This window comes from Rhinolophus sinicus, chromosome 2 (assembly GCF_057876585.1).
Source record: "Rhinolophus sinicus isolate RSI-liver-muscle chromosome 2, RSI-T2T, whole genome shotgun sequence".
In the NCBI taxonomy this organism is placed as follows: Eukaryota; Metazoa; Chordata; class Mammalia; order Chiroptera; family Rhinolophidae; genus Rhinolophus; species Rhinolophus sinicus.
Genome location: NC_142502.1, coordinates 76,292,103 through 76,306,377, shown reverse-complemented (window position 1 = coordinate 76,306,377; position 14,275 = coordinate 76,292,103). Strand labels below are relative to the sequence as shown.

At 33.3% G+C, this 14,275-nt stretch overlaps 1 protein-coding gene across 1 annotated transcript in view; it reads right to left on the bottom strand.

The window, feature by feature from the left end:
• The window catches only part of LMBRD1 (LMBR1 domain containing 1), a 91,494-nt gene that overhangs the window by 18,878 nt on the left and 58,341 nt on the right, over positions 1-14,275 (bottom strand). Inside the window, exons 9-13 of the mRNA XM_019749339.3 lie at positions 12,750-12,902; positions 3,416-3,480; positions 2,826-2,928; positions 2,177-2,281; positions 266-415 (exon numbers count right to left, since the gene is read on the bottom strand). Of these exons, the coding sequence (XP_019604898.1) occupies positions 266-415; positions 2,177-2,281; positions 2,826-2,928; positions 3,416-3,480; positions 12,750-12,902 (576 nt within the window). The remainder of the gene's footprint in view (positions 1-265; positions 416-2,176; positions 2,282-2,825; positions 2,929-3,415; positions 3,481-12,749; positions 12,903-14,275) is intronic.

Here is a 14,275-nt window from a genome sequence, read left to right as displayed (position 1 = left end):
TAAAGTGCTGAGATAAAGCTCAGTAGCTCAGCACCACAGGAACCATTTAAGGAACTATTATAATGAAATTGTGTTATTTTAAAAAAGAACTTGTGTGAAACAAATACAAATATGCTCAAAAATGGAATGAAAAACCAGTTTTAGCAATATTAAATTTAATCTGATGAGCTAATATCTTATACCAGTCTTCACAAATTAAAATTTGCTTTTAAATATCAGTATCTTTAAAATATTAAAATAATGAAGTTTTAAATTTTGCACTTACCTCTATTAAGTAATTTTGGCTTCCATACATAACGTACTGGGGAGCAAGACTATAAATCATGTAGCTAGTGTGAAGGACAATGAGCAGAAGTATCATACAGAGAAATAAGAGTGCCTGGGGCCTAGTTCTGCCTCTTCTGATTTTATATAACTGGAAAAAAAAAAAAGACAGTAACAACATTTCAGCAATATGTTTTACTTGTGAGGCACTAAGTCCTGCTCATGTGTTAGGGGTAATGAACACAGTTCAATAAACCTCTTTTTTTTTTTCCCCAAAAATGAATACTAAGTATTGATTTTTTTCAAAATAAATACTAAGAATTCTTAATCATACCAAATAGTTATAAGAATAATAAAGACTGTTTTCTCCCTGAAAAGCTTTTAGGTTTAGATTTGTTTATTTTAAAATCATGGTAAAGCATCTACATCCAAAGGATCCTATAAATGATCCATTAAAAACTCAGGACCTAGAGAACATATTACTATTCACATGATCTGTTCCCAGACAAACCTTCTAAATTTATTACATTATAACATCTGTTAAAAGTTCATACAGCCAAGAACTGTGAACTACTTCTAATTCTATCTAAAGACTATAGGAATTAGTTTAAACTACAAGTTATTAGTAATATATCTGTGGTTTTATATTACCACACAAGAATAGACATGTCACGTTTATACTCATTTCTATGCAACAGTCATGACATCCTCATATACTTTGCCATAAAATCTAGATTATAATAATTTATGATAATCTAACTATAGATATTTTTGTATGTATCTGTACTAGAGGGAAACTAAAACATATGTTAACAAATACAATGAACCAGGTGACTTGCTTCATTTCAATGGCAGAGCACACTTTTAGCAACTAAAATATCACCTACCTATTTCATTACTAGATTGTAGTACAATATAGAGTAACAGAACTCCAATTCTGGATGAGATGATGATAGGATCACCTAAAAGTTCACATTTCCCAGCTTCCCTTACACTTATTAGTGACTAGCAGTGATGAAATATTAAACTTCGAAAGGAAAGTTGAAGTCTGCTGGGGATTTCTGAGACAGTCTTGCTTTATTGATATAGGTGTCATCCCTTCTTCCTGTCTACTTTTGCCTTGTAGAACATGGACAGGATAACTGGAGGTGCAGCAGACAAATTACAATAACGAGGGAGAATCCAAAACGATTTACAGAGATATTGTACTTGACATTTTTGAGCTAGTAAAGCAATGCTAGACTTTGTGGGGGTTTTTTCATAGCGAAAAGTCATTCATTAGTTCAAGCCACTATTTAAATGAGTTTTCGTTTACTCACAGCTGGAAGTAGTCTCTACCTATACAGCTTCATTTTAAAATTCTTACTTTATCTCACAATGAGTGTAAGAAGAAAATAACCTTTTCTCCAATCATATATAGTGATCTTTGACTCCTAGTAGGAAAGACCATCTTTTGAGCTACAGTGTACTCATTTGTGCTTCAATGTGTTTTCATGCAGCCAAACACTAAGGAAAATAATACAACTTCTAGACCAGGGTTTCTCAACCTTGACAGTATTGGTTGGATAAGTCTTTGTTGTAGGAGGCTGCCTTGTGCACTGAAGCATGTTTAGCAGAAACCTGACCTCTACCCACTAGGTGCCAGTGGCACCCCCTAGTCGTAGCGTCTGAAAAATGTCTCCAGACATTGCCATATGTATCCAGGGGGGACAAAAATCACTCGCTCCTGTTTAATAACCATTGCTTTAGACAAAAGCACTTTTACGTTAACATGAAGTGAAAAACCTAACTTTCCATCTCTTTTAGTATCAACATATTTATAATTTCAATATTATCAAAGATAATTTGCAATAATAAACATTACACATAAAATGAAATAAAAAATAAAAATAATACTGTAAAATATACTCACTCGAATCCAAAAGAACCATATACCAATATTTCGAATCCCCGCCATTGAAGTAAAAATAAAGTACATAATAATAATAGTTATAAGAATATAATCAAGAGGAAAAACCTAAAAAACAAAAAAAAGATAAAATTCAATTCAACTCAATACACAAACAGGGCTCTAGAAGTCAAACAAAATTAACTAAAATTTCATTATTCATATTTGGCAAATGTTTAAGTATCAACCGATTTAGATCAGTCTACTATGAAAATACAAAAACTAAGACTCTTCCAAAAAACAATTACGAAACTTTTACCAAATTGTTTAGTACCATTATCCTAAGAAAAATCTTATAACAAATTAAGCAAAAATTACATTTAAATATGGAATAAAAAACTTCTTCAAAAATTAGAAACAGGAATTGCTTGGGAAAGTTCACTTTAAGTTTTAGCCCGAATCAAATGATGCAAATTGAAGAGTTCAGCAATATATCAATATAATAATCTTTAAAGCAATAAATCAATGTAGAAGTTAGATATAATAAAAAGCCCAATCAGCAGAGGGCACAAGCATATATTGCCAAGTATTAATAGGTTTTTCAACATAATAATTTGACAGAGTTGACAGAGTGTGAGAAAATTTGCTAGAGTATAAAGTTACTTTTACTTACTGTTTGTAGTAAAGGTAAAAGCATATTTAGGGGATTACTCAGGTTAGCTCCAAATATTATGAAACCAGAATCGATTCCAGCTGAATGAAGAGCTTTGTCCAAACTGTAACAAAACAAAAAAAGTGATTTTTTAAATATTATATGACCACATTTTCCGTTAATTTGTAACATAAGCATGCAAATTGAACTGAGTCAAAGAAAACCTCAGATAACAAATTAAACCTCACTTAAATATCTTACAGACATTGTTCAATAAATAAAGTATAAAGAAATACTACTGTGTTTCCCCTAAAATAAGACTGGGTCTTATACTGATTTTTGCACCAAAAGACACATTAGGGCTTATGTTCAGGGGATGTCATACTGAAAAACCATGCTAGGGGTTATTTTCTGGTTAGGTCTTATTTTGGGGGAAACACGGTATCTATTATTGGAACTTTTTAGTCATTCTTTCAGTTAATGCTGTAGAACACTTCAAGTAAAACAGCTACTTAAGATGAATAGGCTACACTAATGGAATTCAGCATGGAAAATGTATAACATCACAGGAATTGTGTAAGTGCTTTAGAAAACGTGTGTAGTGTACTTACTTTGACAGGAAGAGAGAAATTACAAATAGCAATGCAACTAAGATGAAAAATATTCCCCAAATGATCTAAAAGCAAAACAAAACACAAAAAAGTATCAAAATATAGTTCTAAAAGTTGGTATTAAAAGCATAAAACCATTAGGTTCAATACGAGTTGCTATTAATAGTATATGACAATGATCTAATTAAAATGATCCAAGATACATTTTTATTTAGTATACAATGTGTGATCAAAAGATACGGTGAATGTTTAAATAAAAAAAAATATTATAATAAAAGACACATTGCCATTAATCAATTCAAAACATTTACCCTTCATGGTCATTTTGACTTTCAGGAAGAGCCAGCCGGAAGTCGCACAGTGCCAGACCTGGTGAATAAGGTAGATGAGGAGTCTTTCTGTTGTGATCAACAAATATGGTGAATGCTGCTGCCAAGTGACATCTAACATAAAGACAGGAATCTTCAATACGGGAAGCAACACATTGAACCTTAGTAACAGTGTGTGACAAGTTTCAACTTGTTTGGTGCAGTCAGCGGGTGTGAGCTATGGTTGAGAGAAGGCATGTTTTCAAGTGTGCTATAAATCATCCTCCATCATGACAATGCTCCATGTCACACATCGCTTCTAGCATACGGCAATTTCTGTCAGTAAAAACATTAAGGTGTGTTCACATTCACCAGAGCTGGCACCGTGTGACTTCTGGCTCTTCCCCCAAATCAAAATGACTCAGGACATCGAGAAAGCCATGACAGCACAACTAAAGAAACTGATGAAAGAGGACTTGCAGAACTGCTTCAGAAAGTGGCAAGAACAATGGAATAAGCATGTTTGAAGCAAGGGGGAATATTTTGAGGGGGATTAATGGCAATGTGTCTTTTACAGTAATATACATATATTTTTAATTTAAACATTCACCATATTTTTTTATCACACCTCGTATCATCTTAGGCATTTGTCATCTTCTTAGGCATTTGTCATCTAAATTTTCATTATGATTACTTGAGAAAACATACACATAACAAATAAAACATTCAAAAGTCTTCATTAGTAAGTAAACAAATGAGGCTCTTGGCCAAGTCACATAAAAGGTTTATATTCAATTACACTCACATATAAACTTCAAAATTAACTAAAAAGTACACACACACAAATCAAAACCAAGAAATTCATCAGGTTATATTAACATGTTGTTAAAATATAGAATTTTTAAATTTTCCCATAGAAGTAATGATGTGTGTATATATGTACGTGTGTGTGTATACATTATATACACCTATACATTGAATATACAGAGGATACCAAAAAATGTATACACATTTTAAGACAGGAAAAAACTGTATTAAAATTGTAATAACATACCGATAATGAAAGATGAATACAAGTCATATGTACATATATTTTTGGCACCCCCAGTATATACTATATATGTCAATTATATATATACATATAAAACATTATATAACAGCCAAGAAAAGACTATATAACTGATAATATTCCTGAAATAGAGTATTAGCAGCACTAAAGAAACTGTCATGTAAAATAATATTTCTTGGAGAAATATGTTAAGCATTGTAATAAGTGGAACACATTTCCTTCTACTGTATAAATTTTGTATTAGAGATAGTAGATAAAAAGCAAAAGAAATTATTGGAACTGGGTCTCTAAGGAATAAAATTTCAGAAAAGGGGTGAAACATGTTACCAAGGACGTAGGCTCTTTTTCTCCCTGACATCTTCCCTAAGTTCAAGGGACAACTAGGCTGAAGAGGCCATAAAGCCAACGCCATGATTACTCAGAAAATACATGTGTTAGGTAAGCTTTGTTCAGGCATGAGTTATACTGCTGTTGGTCATAAATTCAATGTTGATGAATCAACAGTATATACTAAATAAGTTGTTCCTAAACACAAACACAAAAAAGGTTATGTATTGATCAGCCACTGATTTCCAAGTCTGAATCCAACCTTTTCTATGTACCTGAGCTTCACTGCTGTACTAATGTAAAGATGGGTTATATCACTTACAAGTGGATTTACTCTTATATAAACTTCAGGATCCATACCCTAACATTACTGGTAATCTACAAAAGACCCTGCAAGTTTCAGAAACTCTAATACTCAATTACTACCAACATAACACCCCAAAACACATCAATGTTAGCTTAAATTAAAAAGCACCTACACTAAAACCCCAAATGTACCTCTCAAATGAAGAGTGACCAAGTAAAAAATTGGAATGCACACTTACACTTCCAATAAAATATTTAATAAACCTACTTTGAAGTTAGAAAGAGTTAGTCTTTGCCTTTAGGCATTTTCACAAGTGTGTCCTAAAACAAAGAAAAACCATATGTTCTTTAAATATTACTGAGGAAGGAAATCTGTTACACCTTTAAACATAACTAATACTTAGTTTCAGAGGGTTCTAGGATGACAAAAATATGGGTAAAGTAAAATTAAAATACGTCTGTAGACCTTCAAAACAACTAAGCACTGTCAGTGTGTAATAAAATTATATGTGACTGCTTGCTTACCTCATGAAATTTAGTTGTGTTTAGGTTTGCTTATTTGATGGGGGGTTGGGAGTGAAGTGAGACAATCAGAAACACAAATTTTATTAGTTCTTTATTATGAGTCTGATTCAAATAAACATTTTTTTAAGTATATGTACACTAACAATGAGTAATCTGAAAAGGAAATTAAGAAGACAATTACATTTATATAACATGAAAAAGAATAAAATATCTAGGAATAAATTTAAACAAGGAGGCAAATGACACACACTAATAACTACAAAATATCCTTTAAAGAAATGAAGGAAGACAAAAATAAATGGAAAGACATCCCATGTTCATGGATTGGAAGGCTTAATATTGTTAAATGACACTACTACTGAAAGTGATCTATAGAGTCATTGCAATCCCTATCAAAATCACAATGGTGTTTTTGCAGAAACATAAAAATCCATTATTACATGACTCACAAGTCCCGATTTCAAAACTCACCACATTACTAAGTAATCAAAACAATTTGGTACTGGCATACATTCAGAATTATAACTAACAGAACAGACCCCAAAAATATACCTTTACATATATGGTCAAATGATTTTTGACAAGGGCGCTGAGCCCATTCAATGGGGAAAGCAAAGGACAGTCTTTTCAACAAGTGGTGCTGAGAACAGGACATCCACATGCAAAATAATGAAGTTTGACGCTTATCCTTCACCATTCATAAAAATTAATTCCAAATATATCAAAGACCTAAATCTATTAAAGTCTTAGAAGAACATTCTTCATAGCATTGGATTTGACAATGTGGAGGAGATTGTTCTGTGACCTTACCATTGTCTGTCCCTCGAGCTGGACCTGGGCCAAATGGGAGGTTGCTTTCGACAAACTTCTAATAAGAGACTGTTCATAATTGATGTTCACTCTGACATACATCAGCACCCCTTCCCTTCCTCCTGCTATATGCTGGTTCCTGTAACAGGCTGTTGTCCTAACCTGGTCATGCATGTAATTTCCCGTACCTTGTAGCATTCACGTACTAGTACCAGTGACTATTCCCCTCTTTTACCCTACGTAATTTTTGGCAACTGCCAAGGGACACAGAGATCCATTTCATTTTGTAGCTGCCCAACATATGCCTCGTATGTAAGTTTCCCTTAATAAACTCTATTAATTACCAGACTAGAGTGGCTAGCCTCTCCCTTCAGTCTTTTCCTGCTCTCTGCTTAAGAAAGTACATTTTTGGTCTCTGGGCTTTTCCCTGGATAGGCATGTACTAATAAGCTATTATTTTTTAGATATGACCAAAATCTCAGGCAACAACAACAGAAAAATAGATAAACTGGACTTCATCAAAATTAAAACCTTTTGTGCATCAAAGGATACTACCAACAAAATGAAAAGATAACCTAAGAATGGGAAAAATATTTGTGAATCATGTATCTAACAAGGGTTTAATTATTCAGAGTATTAAAAAAAATTACAACAGCAATAAAACAATTTTAAAATGGGCAAAGGAAATGAATAAACATTTCTCTAAAGAAAATGTACAAATGACCAATAATTGAATGAAAACATGCTCAACAACATCACTAATCATCAGTGAAAATGGGAAGTGAAAATCAAAACCATGGGATATCACTTCAAAAACCATAAGGTTGGCTATTATCAAAACAATGGAAAATAAGTGTTGGCAAGGATCTGGAGAAAACAGAACACTGGTGGGAATGTAAACCTGTACTGCTGCTGTGAAAACATTTGTAGTTTCTTCAAAAAATTAAAACACAGAATTGCGATATGATCTAGCAATTCCATTTCTGGATATATACTCAAAACAACTGAAAGTGTGGACTCAAACAGATACCTGTACAACAATTATAGCAGCATTATTCACAATAGCCAAAAGTTGAAAACAACCCAAATTTCCACCAATAGATGAATAAACAAAATGTGTTATATACATACAGGGAACATTATTCAGCCTTAAAAAGGAGTGAAATTTTGATACATCTACAAATAGACAAACCTTGAAGACATTATGCAAAGTAAAATAAGCCAGACACAAAAGGACATATCCAGTATGATTCCAGTTATATGAGGTTCCTAGCCTGAGCAAGTTCAAAGAGACTGAATGCAGAGTAGAAATCGTTAGAGGTTATGGGTGTGGGCAGAGGGGAGAAATGAGGAGTTATTAATGGGTACAGTGTTTCTGTTTAGGATGACTAAAAAGTTCTGCAAATTGAAGTGGTGACGGTTGCACAATATTCTGAATATATTTAATGACACTTAATATACCTATAAATAGTTAAAATGATAACTTTTATGCTATGTATATTTTACCACAATAAAAAAGTCTGGAAAATTAGGTGATGTAATTATGTATATGAATTTATAACTTTCTATGGAAATAAATATAAGAGGTATATATAATAAGAGGTGTATATATAGTAAAATCTCAAGTTATATTTAAAACCTAATGGATCTATAGGTTACCAAGGCCAATTAGTTATACAAGCTCAAAGTATGTCCTTCTGTGAGGGGAGAGTTTAATCAAGTATTTAATGAACATTAGACTGTATGCTTAGAAATGTGTTCAGTAGTATATATAAGTGCTGTTTTAAGGAGCCATTAACGTATTCTAATTAGATACTTATTTTTACAAGAGTCTTCAATACAAAACCAATTTTCTCCCTTGAGTTCCATGGCAGTGTTCTTAAGAAGTTGAAAAACCCTATATATAGAACTATAACAATAGCAGCTGTAATTTTCTGAGCTGTTTACATCAAAAGGCAATGCACTGCATACATTATTCATTTAATTCCTATAACAAAAATAAGATTAAGTACATAACTCCATTTTAAGGATGAGAAAATTGGGGTTTGGAAATGTGAAGTTAAAAGAGGTTATGTAGCTGGTGAGGATCAGAGTAAGGACTCAACACCAGATGTGTATGACAGCACAGTCCATGCTGTGAACCCTTCTGCTTCTGAAATGAGAAGGCCCCATGCTAGGGAATGTGTGGCCCTGTGCATTCACATGGCCACGTGCAATCACAAGATCAGTAGGCATCTCATGGGAATCTACTCTTATGGGAAAAAAATTGCAGAACTTTGAACTTTTGCATTAGCAAAATTTTAAATTTAATACATTTTATAATAAAACAAACATGGATTATAGCACAGAGTAAAAGGCAATACTACCACAAAATTTTGAGATAGAACATAACTTCAAAGAAATTTTGTATCAGTAGCCTCTCACCAGTCTTCAGTCCCTTCAGCATATAGTGAGCACTGCCGAGAGCTGAGTGGACCTGTCTCTACCTTCCTCTACTAGGACTACATGGATGCTAATGTTTAGGAACCACTAACAGTCTGTGGCTTCCTATTTCTGAATTATATCAACTGTGGAAAAACACAGACGTGATGAAAAAGAATTTTCATATTTCATTTGAGCCAAACAAAAAAAAAAGCAGTGTTTATCCCGTGGCATTCCTGTTAAACCTTCAATTACATAACAGTAACTTTGTATCCCCAGGTATTTCCTTCAGGCATGCCTATTACTGATTATTCCTGACTAATTATTCCTAACTTAGGACTAGATAATGGGAAGATAGGTAAGAATTTAGATCAATATTGTGGAATAACACATTTATATAGTAAAAGGAATAAATAATAACCTGATTGTACTGGAGGTTACAGTCAGTACAGTAAGAAAAAAAAGCATTTGAAAATGTCGTAACTGAAAGGAAGAAGTAAAACTGTCTTTTAGTAGCTGACATGATCATGTACATAAAAATCTCTTAGGAATCTATAATAAAAGCTACTAGAACTAATAATTTAGCCAGGTTTCATAATACAATGTCAATGTACAAAAACAAATTTCTACATACTGGCAACACACACTTGAGAATTAAAATAAACAAAATCATTTCTAATAATATACTTACAGATAAATTTATTAAAATATTATCAAGACCTTGTCACTTAACACTACAAATGAGAGCTGAGGTAAATTTATGGTAACATAAATAAACAGAAAGATATGTTCATGGATTGGAAGATTCAACATAAAGATTATAAATTCTCCCCAAGTTTATCTATAGATTCAAAGTGATTTCACTAGAAATCCCCATGGGTGTTTTGTGGAATTATGAGTTGATTCTAAAGTTTATATGGAAATGTAAAGGTTGTAGCACAGCTAAAATAATTTTGAAAAAGGAAAACAAAATTGAAGAACGTACACTACTTGATTTCATGACTGATTTTAAAGCTCCAGTAATCAAGTTTTAGCATAAGGACACATATATGTAGATCAATGATGCGGAAGAAAGAGTCCAAAAATGGAACCTCACACACATTATGCTCAATTGATTTGACAAAAGTGCCCAAGAATTTCAATGAGCAAAGGGTAGTCCTGACAAAAATCGGTGCTGACACCTATATGGAAAATAAAATAAACCTTGACCCTTAAGTCATACCGCCCCACAAAACTAACTTAAAATGGACCACAAACCTAAATACAAGAGCCAAAACTGTAAAACTTCTAGAAGAAAATGTTTGCTAAAAGAGCTCTTTAATGACAGTGTTAAGAAACCATAAAAGCAAGCCATAAACTAGGAGACAACATTCACAATACATATTATTTGACAAAGTACTTGATCCAGAATATACGAAGAATTCTTGTAACTCATTCATAAAAACAAAAACTTAATTTAAAAAATTGTCAAAAGATGGGGTAGCCGGTTAGCTCAGCTGGTTAGAGCGTCGTGCTCTTAACAACAACGTTGCCGGTTTGATCCCCACATGGGCCACTGTGGGCTGTGCCCTCCATAACTAGATTGAATCAACTACTGGACTTGGAGCTGATGGGTCCTGGAAAAACACACTTAAAATAATAAATTTATAAAATTTAAAAAAATTATCAAAGATTTCAATAGGCATTTTAGAGAAGATATACAAATGGCTAATAAAAATACAAGATGATGTTCAATATCATTAGCCACGAGGAAAATGCAAATTATAACCATAATGAGATTCTATTACATACCCAGTAGGATAACTATTACAAACAGTTATAACATAAGAGTTGACAAGGATACGGAGAAATTGGAAATCTTATATTGCTGTGGAATGAAAAATGGCACAACCCCTTTGGAAAACACTTTGGAAGGTTCTTATAAATTTAAACGTATATTAAACATTAGACCCAGTTATTCTACTCCTAGAAGTAATTACCCAAGAAAATGAAAGAAAACATGTATCTACACAAGGATTTATGCACAAATGTTCACATCAGCATTATTCATAATAGTCTCAAACTGGAAACAACTCAGATCTCCACCAACAGGTAAGTGGATAAACAAACTGTGATACTGACACACACTGACTGGAATGCTACTTAGAAATAAAACTGAATGAACTACTGGAAAAGAATGTAACAACATGGATGAATCTCAAAAACACCGTGCTGGGCCAAAGAAGCCAGACAAAATATTATGGACTCTATGATTCCATTTATATAAAAGTATAGAACACATAAAACTAAAGTATAATGCACATTACATTATACTTTAATGTAATGTACTTTAGTGGTTGTCTGGGGTCTGAGAACAAGGGGTCAAGGGGAGACATACAGTAGCTTTTCGGGGTAGCGTGGATATTCAATATATAAACACCTATATTTGTCAACATCAATCTGCACACTTAATAGGTTGATTTAAAAATCCCTCTAAGCATATGTTCAGTGAAGTGGAACAGAACGCGTTTAAAACAAGGCAGTTAATGCTACAGACCAGGTTATAAATACTTGTAAGAAGCTATAAACAATTTAGTATTAAGAAGATAAGCTTGGGGAGGGTTTCATCATAACTTTGGTGCTATGAAGAAAAATCACCTTGGGAAAAAGGACTAGGGTGAATCTCTAAAAAAATGTATTCTAACAAAAGATACATAAAACTAATCAATTATGGTATATTTTTGAAGAACTCTGTCAAAAGAGGAACTTTTTGAGGTGAGCACTCAGTGCATTTCCTCATTTCCTTTCTAATTATAAGAGGAAGACAAAGCAGCATTAGAACTCAACCTGGCTGATCTTTGTTGGGGTTCTATAAACACATTTTTTTTTTTTTAATTTAGCCAAAACCCATCTCCTGCCTTCATCTTGCCTAACTTTCCCCAAACTAGTCTATTTACTGCACTTACTGAATTATATTGTATACTTAGGTATACAAAGCCTCGGTGTTTGAAATGCCAGATACAGAAAGGGCACATTTGAAGTCTGTGGCCAGCAGTTCTAGACTCAGGGTCACAATTATGGTGACCTTAATTCAATTCAGGGACTTAACATTTAGGTGCCACAGTACCAAGAATTCAAGGATAGCAAATGATGGTTTCAAAAACAAAAAGTAATCATTTTTCCGTCTCAAAAATACCTTTTACATACTTTTAGCCACATATCACCTAACAATAAAATAAATCCTATTACTTTCAATTAGTTCTAAGTTCTATCATGAATCCCAAATCTATTTATAGAAAAGTACAATTTGCAAAATACGACATCAGCATATTACATTACTTATCTATATTTTAACTTAAACTTCCCACCTGTTCATATAATACTTACATTACACATGAGCAAATGAAATTCAGACAAGTTACATACCTTGCCCCAAACTACCAAACGACAGAGTTATGACTCAAAACCAGATTATTTTAATTCCAAAATCCATGCTCTTAAGTACCTCAAAATAAGAACTCAAACTCTCTAAGAGGTACTTATAAACTTGGAAGGGGAATGACAGCATAATGTTTAAAACTCCATTTACCTTCAGGGGTCGCAGAGCGCCACAAAATTTTGTCCAACAGCTGTTTTCAATGAATTCTAAGTGTCTCTCTCTTTTCCTAAGTGTTCGTAACCTTTCTTCAAATTGTTTTAAGGCGCGTTTATCCCTTGCTGGCAAAGGTCGACCGTCTTTGCTCTGCAAATAACAGAACAAAATAAAAACAGTTTTTTAAGATTAGGGTCTTAATAAAGCACCCATCAGATTTAGCAAATCAGGCAATGAAAAATTTTTTTGGTTGGATTTGACTCCTTAGGCAGATATACAAATTGAAAAAAAATGACAACTTTGATGTGACAATACACATATCTGAACCAAGGTCAGCATCAAAATGTGGACTGTGTATACATTTAATACTGGACTTCCTCTTGATCCCTATTTTCCAAATATATGGTAAACTTATGTGGAAAGAATCTATGTTTTTAAAACACCGTTTTTTATGAGCTACTTTGTGTAGTTTATTCAATTATTCTGGCTCACTTCCAAACTCCTCCTTCTATCCCTTACCATAACATATCTGCCCCCGCTTCTCTCCCTTTGGTCAAGTGATTGTGTTATTGTGTACCTCAACTGATGCTTCTCAGCCCCATTCACATACCACCAGAGAGATGTATGTGGTAGGCAGAGGTTTCTATAACAACTGTTAAGAATTGGCACTTCCTTGTTCTCCAAGTCCATTTGCAAGTGAGTGATGTTTTCTTTGGTCTACCTAAGATAATTCCCATCGATTTTTATGTGATGCTTACTGTAACAATGAGCATACCTTTCTCGTGGTGTCTCTACAGATACACTTTCCTACTTGAACTCCCCTGCCCCTGTTTTTAATTGGATATAATAATAAACTACAACAATAAGACAACTGCTAAGTACAAAAAAGATGAAATGTAAATTTGTTCATTTTATTGGAGGGAACAAGAAAAATATTTACATGGAGTACATTTTGAAAATGTAAAGACATTTCATATTACAGTATTAATATCCGTATTAAGGTTAAACAGGTTCTTAGCAGATAGATACACAACATATTGCTCTCCAACACAGCCTAATGCAGCCTCAATCTAAAATCATAGACATAATGAAGACAATACCCAAATACCCTTTAATTAAATCTCTTGACCTTATTGCAGTGCCAGGCTCCTCTGGAACCAGCCATCCTCTTCCTTCCGTACCTTATTTTATTGCTTCTCAGAATTTACCATGCATAACAACCACCTGAAAAGTTTGTTAAACACAGATTTCTAAACCTTACCCCCAAGAAAATATAGGTCTTGGATGGGGCCTAGAATTTGTATTTCTACCAAATCCCCTGAAGATGCTGATACTACTGGTCCAGAGACCATATTTTGCATATGCTGAACTGTATCTAATCTTCACTCCTTTAAGTCAAGTTCATTAGGTATTATTAAGGTGTATTACAAAAAAAGGTGTATTACAAAAAGGTATTTCTGAAAGACAGAGGAATAAAACAAAAACTCCCTCTGGAAGACAGATCCAGGTAACAATACTTCAAT